This window comes from Sceloporus occidentalis, unplaced genomic scaffold (genome assembly GCF_023333645.1).
Source record: "Sceloporus occidentalis isolate IW3139 unplaced genomic scaffold, rSceOcc1.0.p SCAF_416, whole genome shotgun sequence".
Lineage (NCBI taxonomy): Eukaryota > Metazoa > Chordata > Lepidosauria > Squamata > Phrynosomatidae > Sceloporus > Sceloporus occidentalis.
Genome location: NW_028317396.1, coordinates 260612 through 275298, shown reverse-complemented (window position 1 = coordinate 275298; position 14687 = coordinate 260612). Strand labels below are relative to the sequence as shown.

The 14687-nt window shown below is 46.5% G+C and overlaps 1 protein-coding gene and 3 non-coding genes across 6 annotated transcripts in view; all 4 read right to left on the bottom strand.

Moving 5' to 3' along the window:
• Window positions 1-279: 279 nt before the first annotated feature.
• Window positions 280-14687, bottom strand: part of LOC149272809 (glutamine--tRNA ligase-like) — a 28109-nt gene continuing 13701 nt past the window's right edge. Inside the window, exons 9-25 of one of the 3 annotated variants that reach the window (XM_089506703.1) lie at window positions 13387-13443; window positions 12956-13041; window positions 12406-12492; window positions 12020-12119; window positions 11043-11121; window positions 10085-10193; window positions 9830-9960; window positions 9272-9364; window positions 9030-9167; window positions 3427-3514; window positions 2962-3105; window positions 2729-2833; window positions 2532-2624; window positions 1929-2056; window positions 1444-1510; window positions 947-1072; window positions 280-330 (exon numbers count right to left, since the gene is read on the bottom strand). In XM_089506703.1, coding sequence (XP_089362829.1) covers window positions 280-330; window positions 947-1072; window positions 1444-1510; window positions 1929-2056; window positions 2532-2624; window positions 2729-2833; window positions 2962-3105; window positions 3427-3514; window positions 9030-9167; window positions 9272-9364; window positions 9830-9960; window positions 10085-10193; window positions 11043-11121; window positions 12020-12119; window positions 12406-12492; window positions 12956-13041; window positions 13387-13443 — 1682 coding nt within the window. Of the gene's footprint in view, window positions 331-946; window positions 1073-1443; window positions 1511-1928; window positions 2057-2531; window positions 2625-2728; window positions 2834-2961; window positions 3106-3426; window positions 3515-9029; window positions 9168-9271; window positions 9365-9829; window positions 9961-10084; window positions 10194-11042; window positions 11122-12019; window positions 12120-12405; window positions 12493-12955; window positions 13042-13386; window positions 13459-14687 lie in introns of all 3 variants that reach the window. The other 2 variants (XM_089506704.1, XM_089506702.1) reach the window with 2 other exon arrangements.
• Window positions 9475-9611, bottom strand: LOC149272812 (small nucleolar RNA SNORA14). The gene has a single exon (XR_016279533.1). It is a non-coding gene; the product is annotated as a small nucleolar RNA SNORA14 (small nucleolar RNA).
• Window positions 10523-10658, bottom strand: LOC149272811 (small nucleolar RNA SNORA14). The gene has a single exon (XR_016279532.1). It is a non-coding gene; the product is annotated as a small nucleolar RNA SNORA14 (small nucleolar RNA).
• On the bottom strand, window positions 11377-11547 carry LOC149272810 (small nucleolar RNA SNORA14). Its single transcript, XR_016279534.1, has one exon. It is a non-coding gene; the product is annotated as a small nucleolar RNA SNORA14 (small nucleolar RNA).

Genomic DNA, 14687 nt, shown 5'->3' with positions numbered 1-14687 from the left:
TTATCCAAGGAGTGAGCGAAAGCAATCGGATTAAATAAATGCATCGTTTATTATTTTCCATTGAACGCAAGAGAAAAATGACGTTCTCAAACAAGCCCTTTTTTGGGGTTTAAGGCAAGCGGCTGATTTTGGGTTTCCATGAAGCGTCTTTTGCGTACTTCTGATTTAATGCTTTTAGTGCCAGAGGGGTGTGCGTATCTCTCTCTGGCACTCAAGGGCAACAAGTCTTAGCTGCCCCCTGAGGTGACGGGGCAGACAGGAAGGTGGCTCTGGCATTCTTCACACCTTCCCCGGGTCTTCCTTCAACGTCACGGTCCTGTTGAATACAATCTGTAAAACAAAAAACAGGCCAGGTTTAAGTAAACAGCAAGAACCAGGACTATCCAAAAGGCCCTAATAAAAACAACTTCACTGTAGGGACTGGCGAAGGAGGATTAACATTCGGGACCTCAGAGACCACTATCTGAAAAAGAGACCTATGAGGTTGGAAAGCTAATGGAGCTTCACGCCTTTTTCTACGCTGGCCCAATAAAAGATATCACCTTCATTTAAGACTCGTGCCATCATGCCATGCGCTATTCTGAGATCAAGAGAACCAGACTGAAACCATACATCCAGCTCAACCCCATCTGCAAAAGTTAGTTGGGATCAGCGAGTAACAGACGAGTCTGCGGCTTTAAGGAATTGGAATCCTGCTGCACACTTTCCCAGTTTGATATAAAAGTCTGACCTTTCATTACCACGGAAAATCTTAAATGATTTACCATGAAAGGATTAGCATGAGATTAGAATCTACAGCCCAAGACACTTTGTCCGCATTAAACTAACGGCGACCAAGAACAGATCTGAAATCTCAGCTTCTGAAGGCCGTTGAGCCGCAAACCTACGGGGCCAGAAAGCGGAAGAAGTGTAGAAACGCGATCCGTGAAGCAGAGAACACACTGACCTTGTCCTGAGCGCTGTCTGGATCTACAGAGAAATAGCCGATTCTCTCAAACTGGAATTTATCAAAGACGGCCGCGTTCTTCACAGATTGATCCACAAAGGCATTCGGGATCGTCGTCATGGAATTCTACGGGAAAACAAAATGAGAATTAAAAACGTGGGTTCTGGAGTCCCTTTACAGAGAGGCATGAACTTTGCGTTATACGGGGCCGACTCATGCAGAAGAAACTAACCAAGATTGGCCCTTGTCAAGGCATAGAGTTTTATCAGGGTATTTGGTTTATTCACCAGACAAGAAGACCTTCATCTGAGATATATATATATATATATATATATATATATATTATATACACCACCCCAACAGGGCTTTATCTGAGATATAAAGATATAGATATACATATTTATATATATATATATTATTATCTAGCCTTACTGACATGTTTACCAATTCTATAGAACACCAAAGTTCTCAGAACATAGGGGAATATAATAACTTACAGGGTTCAAATCACTTAAAAATCCTCCAGGTACTTCAGAAGGATCCTCTGGGCTTTTGTGAAGGAATCTGGAAGGAGACACGTTTGTGTTATCAGGGTAGGAGGCTTCTGAGAAATATTTTAAAGGTCATACTTTTCATACTGCGGAGCTGCAAAACGGCACAACGAATTCTGGTGAATCAGTTCTATAATTAAAATAGATGCCGGAGTAAATTAAAAAGGAACTTATTAGGATTTTACTGTCTTTATAAACTCAGCCGTGGTTTTAAGAAAGGAAGCAGACGAGTCGTGTGATGGGCTGATAGGGGGCAACAAACAGGAGCAGCGTAGCCATGAGATGTATATTTCTGCAGACTCTATACCATGCTGTCACGTAGTTCTCATGCGTGTTGCGAATGCCATGATGAGTCTGCGAGAGCTGAGCGACACTCAGGACAGGGAGTTTTCCCCCACGTCATAGTTTGCGGTTGCGCGGCGGATACTCACAGTCTATCGTACAGACGCACTTCGCACCGCAGGGGGTCGGAGACCCAGTGTATAAAGGCTTTGGGCTTCTCTGCAGCTTCGGATTTCGTGCAAGTGACTTCCAGCTCCACAACGTTACCGCTTTGGTCCTACGGCAAAGAAAAGTGCAGACATGCGTGACAGAGGCCCAAGAGCAAGCATGCAACATATTCAACCACAGCATTAAATGGACAGTAGGGGGTAGCTGGATTAGACACTAATATACGTCTAGCACCAAGAGCAGAGAAGGCGATGCTCCATTCATAATGGAAGACTTCCAACATGGGGGGGCATGAACGGCGATCCCCTGCGTCGTTCACAGCGATCCAGTCTGCCGCTGCTGATCACACCGCCGCTTTCTTCAAGACGTTCCATGACCTCACGATAGGTTTTTGGGCAACATTTTTAATGACGGCTTGGAACACCATGAGCGTTTTAACAGGTTAATAATAAAAACTATAAAAACTTGCGCCACACCAGATACTAAGGACTTTGTATTCTAGTTTCAGCTCTCAGTAATGACCTAGAAACGCTCCTCCGTGTCGGTTAGCAGATGCTATTAAGTAGGACAGTCTGCAGTCTTACCTTCACGATGTTCTGCACGGAGATGACATACCCAGCATGGCGAAGACCGACAGGCTGATCCGGGGTGAGACGCTTGTATCCTTTCTCCATCACCTACGGATACAGTTATTGTTCACGTGTCTTCATTTAAAATAAACAGAACGTGGGGGGGCGCTGCATGTCTAATTAGGCTGATCATCGGCATCTAAAACGCTCACCTCTCTGAAGTCGGTTTGCTCGATATACAGAGTGGAAGAGAACGGAACCGTGTGGAATCCTTTCGATTCATCTGCTGGGAAATTTGGTACAGAGACGTCAATTGCCTGTTGGGATACATAGAAAGTCTGGGTTTAACGACCACCAAAGTCCACACATGGCTTTACTTTCTTTTTTAACCAGACACGGGGGGCACGACATTAAAACCAACTCTGTACCTTATGGGGAAACTCACCTTTTCTGCGGGGAAATTGGTTATGGTGACCTTCAGAGGTTCCAAGACAGCCATGATTCGGGGGGCTTTTTCATTTAGTACCTCTCTGACACACGCCTCCAGCAAGTGTGGCTCCATTGTAGTCTGGGCGACCGTCACCCCAACCTACGAGCAGATAGACGGGCATTAGTAAAAGCCATTTGTGTGAGCAAAGTCCTCATAACGCGAGTATCGGGGAATGTGTGAGCTTACTGATCGCGGTTACTTAAGAGTCCCGGCACTCTGGAAACTCGCTGACCCTTTCTAGCACCGCTTGTCTCTGCAGCTACACGGACCAACCGCGGAGGGGTTTCAGAGATGCAAAACAATTCGCCACACTTTACAAAACTATCGTAACGTTGATTTCGGAAAGCTTTCAGCCTACAGCGTTACACGGCGTTGGTCAGACTCGTTATAAGAAGTCAGACACCTGAGGGAAGTTCTTACCCTCGCACAGAAGTTGTTTATGGCTTCAGGTGGAAATCCTCTCCGTCTCAGAGCAGTTAACGTGAAGAGGCGAGGGTCGTCCCAGTCCCTAAAGTAGAACAACATCATTATTAAAACGCTTGGCAGACGTGCAGGTTCCGAGAAGGTTAACGTAAGGACGCATCATAAAAAAAAAACATGCAATAATGCATTATTTAATTATTATTTCTATATAAATCTCAGTGTCCGTTGTGTCATTTAAGATCTACGCGTACACTCAACGCTTCTGTTTAACAACTTAAGTTTTAAATTCCCAGCTCAACTAGGCATTCTTGATGCCGAACAAGAAGAACATGAATGCACAGGCAAAGCCCATCACATATTGAGCTTCTGTGGATTGTAAAACACACCGAAGTCTTCTAGATTGGCAAAAACTGAGTGCATACCCCAGCTTGAGTTATAAGAAGTTCCGTGTTTTAGAATGGTAAGAAAAACGGAAATTTTTTACTCACCGTAAATTCCTTTTTCCTTAATACAGTGGCAGTACGAGTGGGTAAAGTCCTTTCCATAGGGACAAGCTGAATCTAAAGAAATAAAAACAATTAAATGCCCCGGAGCCCCTCCTCCTTACCCATAAAGCCGGGGCCGACCGGAGGAAGCCAGTAAGTAACAAGACAGACACAAAATTGCTTGCCAAAAAAATAATTTATTCTATCATAAGAAGGGAGGGAAACCAGTACTGCCACTGTATTAAGGAAAAAGGAATTTACGGTGAGTACAAAATTTCCGTTTTTCCTGGCATACAGAGGCAGTACGAGTGGGATGTAGCAAGATCCCAGAACTGGGGGGGCACATATCAGGAGACCACCGCCTGGAGCACCTTACGCCCAAAATCCGCCGCAGAGGAGGAGAAGATGTCTAGCCGATAATGGTGAATGAAGGTGGAGAATGAGGACCAGGTAGCAGCCTTACAAATGTCCTCAGGCGAAGCTGCAGCCTTTTCTGCCCAGGAGGCCGCCATGGCCCTTGTGGAATGGGCCCTAATGGGCCATTGTAGAGTGAGACCAGAGGAGTGGTAGGCCATACGGATGGCGTCCACCAGCCATCTGGAAATAGAAGATTTGGAGGCCGCTCTACCGGCAGACCGCCCAAAAAAATTGACAAAAAGATGGTCTGAGGAACGGATGGAGGAGGTCCGAGCAATATTAATCTCCAAAGCCCTTTTGACGTCTAACGTGTGCCAAACCAATTCCTCAGGAGAGGAAGGACACGGAAAAAAAGTAGGAAGAACCAAGGGCTGACTAATACTGGTCCTGGAAATTACTTTAGGGAGAAACGAAGGTTTAACATGTAGAACAACTATATCATCATGAAAAACTGTGAACTCCGGAGAGGAAGACAGAGCCTGGATCTCCCCAACTCTCCTAGCCGAGGTAATAGCCACAAGAAAAACCGTTTTCAGCGAGAGAAGCTTCATGGATACTTCCTCCAGAGGTTCTAAGGGCAGTGAACATAAAGCCCGAAGCACAACGGAAAGATCCCATGATGGAAACAAAGACCTCCTAGGAGGACGTCGAATAGTGGCGGCCTTAAAGAATGTGAGAGGCCAGATCAGAAAGAAAAAAATGACTAAGGGACGAGATTTGCCCTTTAAGGGTCGAGACACTAAGGCCCAAAGACAGACCCTCCTGTAAAAAACGAATGACGGAGTTGATGGACGGAGGAAAAATCGTAAGGTGCCTGGTGGAGCACCACAGGAGGAATTTGGTCCACACCCGGAAATAAATCCTGGACGTTGAACTTCTGACCGATGTCAACAAAAAGTCTGAGATGTCGTCGTCCAAACCTTGGTTACTCAATATCAGCCTTGCAACAGCCAGGCTGTCAGACGGAACACCTGAAGAAGTTCCGGGCGAAGGTTGACGTTCTCCAGAAGCTGTGGTGAAATTGGCAGCTCCCAATAGGTGATGGTCAACTGCTTGAGGAGGACAAACCAACACCTGTTGGGCCAGTACGGAAGGATGGCCAAGACCCTGGCCTTGTCGTAGCGAACTTTTAGAAGGACGCGAGGAATCAAAGCCACTGGCGGGAAGATGTAGGCCAACCGGAAATTCCAAACCATGGAAAGACCGTCCAGAAAATGAGGCAAATCCCATCTGTTGAGGGACGCGAACACCGGGACCTTGTGGTTTTTTCGAGTCGCCATCAAATCCACATCCGGGAGACCGAAGCGTGCCACCAAAGTGGAGAAGGTTTGTGGGGTCAAGGACCATTCTGTCTGTGACCATTTTGCCCTGCTTAAATCGTCCACGATTAAATTGTAGCGGCCTCTGATATGGGTTGCTGAAATATCCGTCAAATGAAGTTGGGACCACTCCATAATTACTGCACACAGGATCTGAAGACTCCGTGTCCGCGTTCCACCTTGTTTGTTGAGATATGCGACGGCCGTTGCGTTGTCTGATTGGATTTTTACCGCCTGACCCTCTATGAAGGGCCTGAAGGCCAGGAGAGCCTGAAGAACTGCCTTTAGCTCTTGGAAATTTGATGAGCGGACAGCATCTACTGGAGCCCAATCTCCCCTTCGAAAAAGGGAACCCAAATGGGCTCCCCATCCTCGGCCGGAGGCATCTGTGGTGATAATTATCCAATTTCTGGGTCGGAAAGAAAGCCCTCTGCCGAGATGGGACGACTGTTTCCACCAATTCAATTGGGAGAGGACCTGGGCACTTATTGCGAAGGAAGTGTCTAGATCTTCTTCTTGCTTGGACCAGTTTGAGAGAATCTGCCACTGCAAGGGACGAAGCTGACACCTTGACCAAGGTACCGCCGGGATGGCAGCGGTTAGCAGACCCAGGACGCTCATAGCCTTCCTGACAGAGCAAGTTGGACCTCTTTGCAGTGTTGAGATCTCTTGTTTTATCTTGAGCCGCTTGGAACGCGGGAGATAAACGCAAAGGGACATGGAGTCCACCAAAAACCCTAAGAAAAGAGTCCTGGAAGCAGGAATGAGGCAAGATTTTTGCTTGTTTATTAACCAGCCGTGTTGTTCCAGGAACTTCATAGTTGTGGAAAGGTCTAATAAAAGCTTCTCCAGGGAGGACGCCATGATAAGCCAATCGTCCAGGTAAGGAATGATCGAAATATTCTGTTCTCTGAGGTGAGCTGTCAAAGGACAAAGGATCTTTGTGAAAACCCTTGGGGCTGATGCCAGACCGAATGGAAGGGCCTTGAATTGAAAATGATGCACCCTCTGATTGACCCGCAAGGCAAACCTCAGAAACTTCCTGGACGCCTCGGCTATCGGGACATGAAGATATGCGTCTTTCAGGTCTAAGGTGACCATAAAATCTCCCTCCTTTAGCACCTGTGTGACTGAGGTGATACTCTCCATCCGAAAATGCTGGTAGGGGATACAGCGGTTTACAGACTTTAGGTCCAGAACCGGACGCAGGGAGCCATCCGGCTTCGGCACTAGAAACAACCGGGAATAGACTCCTTTGAATTTTTGGTGAACAGGAACCTTTTCTATAACTCCCTTTCCCAAAAGCTTCATGCTTTCTGAAAAAAGCGTCAAATTCTTTTTTACCAAGGGGTAAGACAAAATCAGGAACTGGTGGACCGGGGGAGGAAAAAACTCTATCCTGTAACCCTCCGAAACAATCCGACGAATCCACGGATTTTGGGTGGTCTGCTCTAGTGGATTGGAAAAAGGGCCTCGGGTTCCTATATGGATATCTGCGGTTCCACCTTGGTCTTCTATCCTGAGGTAAGGCTCTTTTCGTATCCGAAATCTGCTTAATAAGATCTTCCAAAGGAGCACCAAACAACTTCTTACTCTCTAAAGGTAAGTCACAGAGCGCAGATTTAGAAGCGGAATCAGCCGTCCAGGACCGTAACCACAGGGCTCTGCGAGATACCGAAGACAAAGCCATGTTCTTGGCTGATAGCTTAAGGGATTCCTGAGCCGAATCCACAAAAAAACTGTTAGAAAGCTTTAAGTTCTTAAACAGCCTATTAATCTCAGAATCAGAATCATCCGCAAGACGATCTTGCAACACTTGAAGCCAAATGTGCTGGGCCCTAGCCACTGCTGCACCGGACACCGCCACTTTACATTGGGCTCCTGCCGCCTGGAAAATACGCCTGCATGAAGTCTCTGCCCTCCTGTCCATAGGGTCTTTGAACCCAGACACCTCACCAATAGGGAGAGTAGTCTTTTTGGAGAGTTGTGCCACTTGTACGTCCACTTTGGGGGGATCCTCCCAGGAATATTCCCCTTGAAGCCTGAACAGCTGCTTAAATTGCTTTGAAATAAAAGCTCGCCTTCCAGGGTGCTTCCATTCCCTGGCAATAAGGTCATCCACCTTAGGAAGTACAGGAAAACCTTTAACTCTTCCTACATCATCTTCTAGGAGCATACGAGTCACCTCTTTGGTGAACTTGCGCAGGTCATGGGAGGGAAAAACCATTTCATCCTCCGAACTATCACTTGATGATGAATTAGAGGACCTGGAAATCTCACCCGAGGAAAGGTCTGATTGAGAGAAAGATCTCGATCTTTTGCGCTTGTGTGTAGAACCAATCTTGACCTGAGTTTGAGCTGCCGAGAATTGAAAAGCCTCAAATGTCTGAGCCAAATTTTCCTGAAACCACCCAAGGAAAGATTGCAGGTCTTTACGCTTCTCAGAAGCAAGCTGTTCAGCAGAGCAGGCGTTGCACAATTTTTTTCTGCAGCCATCAGGCAGTGGAGTAGAACACTCAGAACATGTTAAATGTTTAGCTTTGGAAGTGGCTTTTTTGGGAGCGGAAGCAGGTCTTTTATCCTTATCCGGATTCTCTGATGGGACCGGACTAGACATCTGATAAAAAGAAAAAAAGCGTATTAAAAGAAATTTTTTTTTTTTATTTTTTTTTAGGAGGGAAGAGGATAGGAAAAAGCCAAGATAAAGAAATATCTTACCTTAACCACCTCTGAACCGTGTGGGGGGGCTGGTGACACGGCTGCACTGTACTGACGAAAGCTCCAGCAGTCAGACAGGCAAAGCGCTTATCTGCAATTTTTAAAATTGCCGCCCTCCGGAAGATCCGACTCGCGCATGCTCAGTAGAGCGATCGGATCTTCAGTGGAACGCAACGACACCCGGGCGTGCGTTCCACCAGACTGCGCATGCTCCCACTTCCTAGTACACAAAAGGAAGACAAAAATACATCCTCCGTAACGCGAACCGCTACGGAGGGAAGACCTCTCTCTGCTCACCACCCGGGGAGCAATCGGAGGCTCACGAAACCCCCAGGCAGCAACCCGTGCGCCTCACCAGCAACTGAAGATGCCGGACTCCTGTCCGGACCGACGATTCAACCTGTCCGTCCCTGAAAGGGACAAGAAAAGAACTGGCTTCCTCCGGTCGGCCCCGGCTTTATGGGTAAGGAGGAGGGGCTCCGGGGCATTTAATTGTTTTTATTTCTTTAGATTCAGCTTGTCCCTACGGAAAGGACATTACCCACTCGTACTGCCACTGTATGCCAGGAAAACTATATATTTATTATGTATGTTTGTTTGTGTGGTGTGATCAGAGTCGTGTTCCCATTAACGAGAACGGTCTCCTTTTATCTTGTCGCACCTGACAGCCCCCGTTTCCACCAGCTTGATGATCTTCCGCTTTGACACCACCGTATAGTGCAGGTTGAGACGTCCGTATTCCCACTGCACGGGGCAGTAAACATCGAGCGCATTGCAGAGCCAGAAATACGACGACCGCCTGCGGAGACAAACGTGTCCCCGTAACAAAGGCAACGTAAGAAATGCACCCCCCCCCCAAGCGCGGATCTGCCCCCCCATCCTACAGCGTTAAGTTATTCTCACCTGGCCTGGAACTCCTTGGTGCACAAAGAATGCGTAATGTGTTCAATCGAATCACACAGGCAGTGGGTATAGTCATAGGTGGGGTATATACACCTGCAAAGAGAATTCCGAAAAACACACTTTATACAGAGATCCGACTCATTTATTGCCAAACGCAACCAACAGGAATAATATTAGTATAGCAAACACCCCAAAACCCAAAAAGTCTGTGCGAGACGTGAAATAGAACAGAAGGCGCGGGAAGTCTCTGCTCTTTGGAAATCTCAGACACTTTGCTCTGGCATCTCTTCTTGTCTCGGAATCTATGAAAGGAGGATTCCGAGGGGTTTCAGAAATGCCGAAAAGAATTGATGAGCCAGACATTAAATATCTCGCAGGCTGTAGGAAGCCGTTTAGCCGATGGGTTGATACTAAATGTGCGCAGGAAAAAACGGCACCAAGTTACGCAGAACAAGAGGGACTGGCAGATGTTTTATTTTCTGGACTATATCGGACTCCAGCCTCAGTAATTAAAGCTCCAGGTGAATCCGCCATTGGTGATGTGACTCGAGTACCTACCATTTGTCTCCAGAGCGATGGTGAGGGGTATATTTGATCCGATACGCAACTGGATCCATCTTCCCGTCTTCCATAACCAACTTCATCCTCAGGGTGACCTCGCCCTCCGCAAACTTGCCCTTTTTCATGCCCTGTAGAGAATATGCCGAGATCAGCAGGGGTGGGAATCGGGGTATCCAGGGGTTTGGGACAGGCTTTCTACAGCTTGGTCGCTAGAAGCTTAGGGACCGTATAGCCAATAAATAGGAATCTTGCCTCAAACAGATTTAGGGATTCTTCAATCGGCCGATCCCTCCATGGAGAAGGTGGTGGGTTGTGACCTTTAATTTCTTCCACTTTCTGATGACACACGTAGGCATGACCCCTGGAACAAGCCAAGCAACGGGTTAAATCAGGCACGTCTCATTTCTGTATTATAGACCCCGTTACAGGAGTTTATCCTCACTCACTACCGGCTTCACATCTCAAAGATGAGCCTCTGAGTCAAAGCTGCGAGTTACAGGGTCAGGGGCTTACTAAGGCAAACTATATTCATTCCACTTAAGCGTTCTTATTCAAGTCCCGCTCATGTCTGTGGCATAAAAAGCCCTAAAAGACCCCAAAGGGACAATTGCAGCGTAGCAGCAATACCCGTAACTCTGAGTCTTTTTCAAAAACACTTCTTCCTGGGTCTCAATTTTACAAAAAAACGGAAGATGTGCGAGATGTGAAATAGAGCGACGGGTACCGACAGTCTCCGCTCTTTGGAAACCTCACGGGTTCGCTCTGGCATCTCTTCTTGTCTCGGAATCTACTGCAGAAAAGAGTCCGAGGGGTTTCAGAAATGCCCGTAAAAAAAAAAAACAACAACAATGGGAGGAACCGTAAGAGTAGACCGGATTGGCACGTTTTTGGGGGCAAAAATAGGCAATTAGCAAAGATGATCACATAACAGTTACTTGTACTTACGCTCTAACTATTAAAGTTCTAAACTGTATAGAGTTGGGGGGATTAGCTGTTTTAGGGGCTTACCGAACCACGTCACAGACTCCCCATGTCAGGTTTGACACAGGGGTTCCCTGCTGGGACAGAGAGAAGATGATCCAAACACGAGCAAACTTATTTTGGGGCATTAGTAATCCCTTAACCCCGTTAAACACAACCGACATTCCCTAAGAACCTCATGCAGTCCCGCGAGGCTCAGATTTCTCTATACCACAAGAGGACTTTTCACCTTTTAACGAGCTCCACGGCCCACTCGTACAGCTGGTCGAAATTATCAGAGGCGTGCGTCACCGCGAAAGGCTTGTATCCTGTGATGGCAGAGAAAAAAAAGTTTAAATTTAACCCCCCCAAGAATATAGAAAAGTTATTTCAATACGGATATCGGCTTCCCGGCACGTAAATCACACGCGGGAAGACATATCCAGCTTCCTTAAGCGTTCTTAATCAAGTCCCGCTCATATCTATGGCATAAAAAGGCAACGAAAAGCCCTAACAGACCCCAAAAGGACAATCGCAGCGTAGCAGCAATACCCGGAACTCCGAGTCTTTTTCAAAAAAACGGAAGATGTGCGAGATGTGAAATAGAGCGACGGGTACCGACAGTCTCCGCTCTTTGGAAACCTCACGGGTACCGACAGTCTCCGCTCTTTGGAAACCTCACAGGTTCGCTCTGGCATCTCTTCTTGTCTCGGAATCTACTGCAGAAAAGAGTCCGAGGGGTTTCAGAAATGCCCGTAAAAAAAAAATAACTTAACAATGGGAGGAACCGTAAGAGTAGATCGGATTGGCAGGTTTTTGGGGGCAAAAATAGGCAATTAGCAAAGATGATAACATAAGTTACTTACACTCTAATTATTAAAACATGATAGTTACTGTGTAAACTGTAAAGAGTTGGGGGGATTAGCAGTTTTGTTATTGAGGATGTTGGACAAAGTCCCAGAATAAACTCACGGCGGCTGGGACTTCCAGCTTAAGTGATTTAGCGACAGCAACAAAAGGGACGACTAGCCCACATATAGCCCACCCATGCTATAGATTTCAAAGCTTGGCGCTTTATTGACGAGAGGAGAGACTGCATGGTGCCAACATAGGCCTCAAAGTCACTTGGGCTACAAAAGAGCCACATTTGCACCCAACAAGGTGGTCCTGAAACCCCCCATATTGGTTTTTTTTTTCTAAGGCTTCTCGTTAGATTAAGCAGCATACCCAGCCACTCGACCATGTCCTTGATGGCGGTGAAATACTTCTCCTCCTCCTTCTCCGGGTTGGTGTCGTCGTACCGCAAAAAGCAGATGCCGTTGTTTGCCTGCCAAGAGATATCAAAGCGTAGCGACCGGCTATTAGATGCGAGGTCTTGGGGCGCGGGAAGTAAATTGCACTCACACCCAACTCTGGTGACCAAGTGTCACAAAAAGCAGGGTAAGCAGTCTATGAAAATGAAATAATTATATTTTTTAAAGGAATTATCCAAGCGTGGTCTTTATTAGGAGACGTTATAGGACAAGCAAGTTTGTAAACCGCGTTTATTGGCTCACTACCGATGGACAGTCTTCTAGGGGTTCATTTTTGGTGCGTTTACAAGAAATCCTTACCTTGGCATAACCAAAGTTGAAGTTGATGGCTTTGGCGTGGCCGATGTGCAGAATGCCGTTTGGCTCCGGAGGAAAGCGAGTTCTCACCTGGAAACACAAAGCATTTGGTTATTAGCTACAAAACACTACGGAGCCGGAGGATATCGGGGGCGAGGGGCTACATTTTGGGTTCCTTTGGACACAAAGTCTTGTCCTGACTGGGCCCCCCCGTGTATCTACAAAACTGGTCCAAAGGAGGTATGTTAGGCTGTGTATATGAAACGCGTCGGTATATGAAATAGTCTGCAGCAATTCATCCTATTATTTAACCCCTTAAAGGACAACGGGTTGTCCTTAAACCCATTAAAAAACAATGCATTGTGAACCCGCACATGTCGTGGAGTAGACTGCGTGTACCGAGATGCCATGTTTATGCGCTGATGAAGAACCCACGTGGGCCGAAACTCTGGCAATATAATATACAGTAGAACGTCCCCCCCCCCCCCGTGGAGCGCATGGAACCTTTTCCATTCCAGCGTACGGCACGCATTCACACCATGGGCGCTCCTACCTGCCCCCCCGTGATCTCCAGATGCTTCTTGAGTAGCTGCATGGTGTTCGGGGTCACAATGTATCCCTCGGTCTTATAATTTTCACCTGCGGAAGGAATAGGGTTAATCGGTGCCGTGATGACAGAATCCTCAGATGGCTGAATGTATCTCTGTAAAGTTTAAAAAAAGATGGTATTTTCCAGCCGTGTACCCTTTACAGAAATGCAGTTACTATGGCAACAGCCTGTCAATGCCTGCTTTTGTGTCAGATGACATTTAAGTGTTCCCAGCAAAAAAAAAATGCACGGGGCGAACTTTAAACGTGATTGAAGATTTATTTCTGAGAAGGGTAAGGGCTTTCAACAGATCCATAATAAAATAGTCACAAGTGTTAAATTCAGCAGAGTAAGTGGAGCACAGTAAGTATACACACAATGTTTCCTCCCCGTACCTGGTTTATGGAATTTCAAGGCCTCTCCTCTTAGCTGCTCCATCAAAGATTTGGATTCTAACTTTACAACATCTAAAAAAAAAACAAACAAAAAAAAAGAAAATCAAATACACAACAAAGTGAGATTACAGAGTATACAACCAAATAAAAACATGCATTTGAATTGCTTGCGATGGATAATGTGTGCGATTGCTTGCTCAAAAAACAAACTTGCCTAATGTGTCAACCCATGAGCCAAGCGACACAAAATGGATCAGAAATCCAGCGCAGACGGGGTTAATGTTGTAAATGACTATTGTAGCTGGAAACAGCTGATTTTTATTGGAATCTCTTCATAGATGTACAGAGGCCCTTTATCACTCCCATCACTCCTGTGTTCCAATGGCCCTTTATCACTCCCATCACTCCTGTGTTCCAATGGCCCTTTATCACTCCCATCACTCCTGTGTTCCAATGGCCCTTTATCACTCCCATCACTCCTGTGTTCCAATGGCCCTTCATCACTCCCATCACTCCTGTGTTCCAATGGCCCTTTATCACTCCCATCACTCCTGTGTTCCAATGGCCCTTTATCACTCCCATCACTCCTGTGTTCCAATGGCCCTTTATCACTCCCATCACTCCTGTGTTCCAATGGCCCTTTATCACGTTTAAGTTTAAAAGGCTAATTGATGGTTAGAAAACTCCTTGTTTTCCATGGAAACAGCTGAGTGACCCCAAACCTTTGAATGGCAGCGCATGTTGGCGTGTGATACGTGTAGGTCCGGCGTGCTGCCACTAGGTGGTGATATTTAGCCAGAGCTCTTAATCCATCATTCCTCCTATTTATCCTTTTAAGCTGATTTTCCAGGAAAAGGGACTCTAATCTTCCCTCCAGACTTCTAGGAATCTCCTGCGGATCATGCGGGTTCCGTCATCGCTCAGCCGGAGCGCCGAGGCGTTTGCACGGGAAGCTTCTAAACCGTTTGTTTCACCAAGCATCAGTCCGACGTTTTATTTTGAAAACTTAATGCAACTCATCTTCCCGCAGGCAGAATCCGAACGCCGCACGCAGGGGCCACGGCTCGGAATAAGCGCTCTGTTTTCAGTATTATTTGCAAATATAAATTTAAACGCTAATTGTGTAGCTTCGTGGCAAATAAACAATAAGAACCAAAACCATATTCAGCTCATCGAGACTGCGGGCCGCAAATCGTTTGAGGAGGAATCAAACCCGATGGGGGGGGGCAGTTCTGTTTAGCCGGGGAACTAGAAACAGCGATAGTTAAATTATTTACTTTTCTTACATAGATATTCCGCAT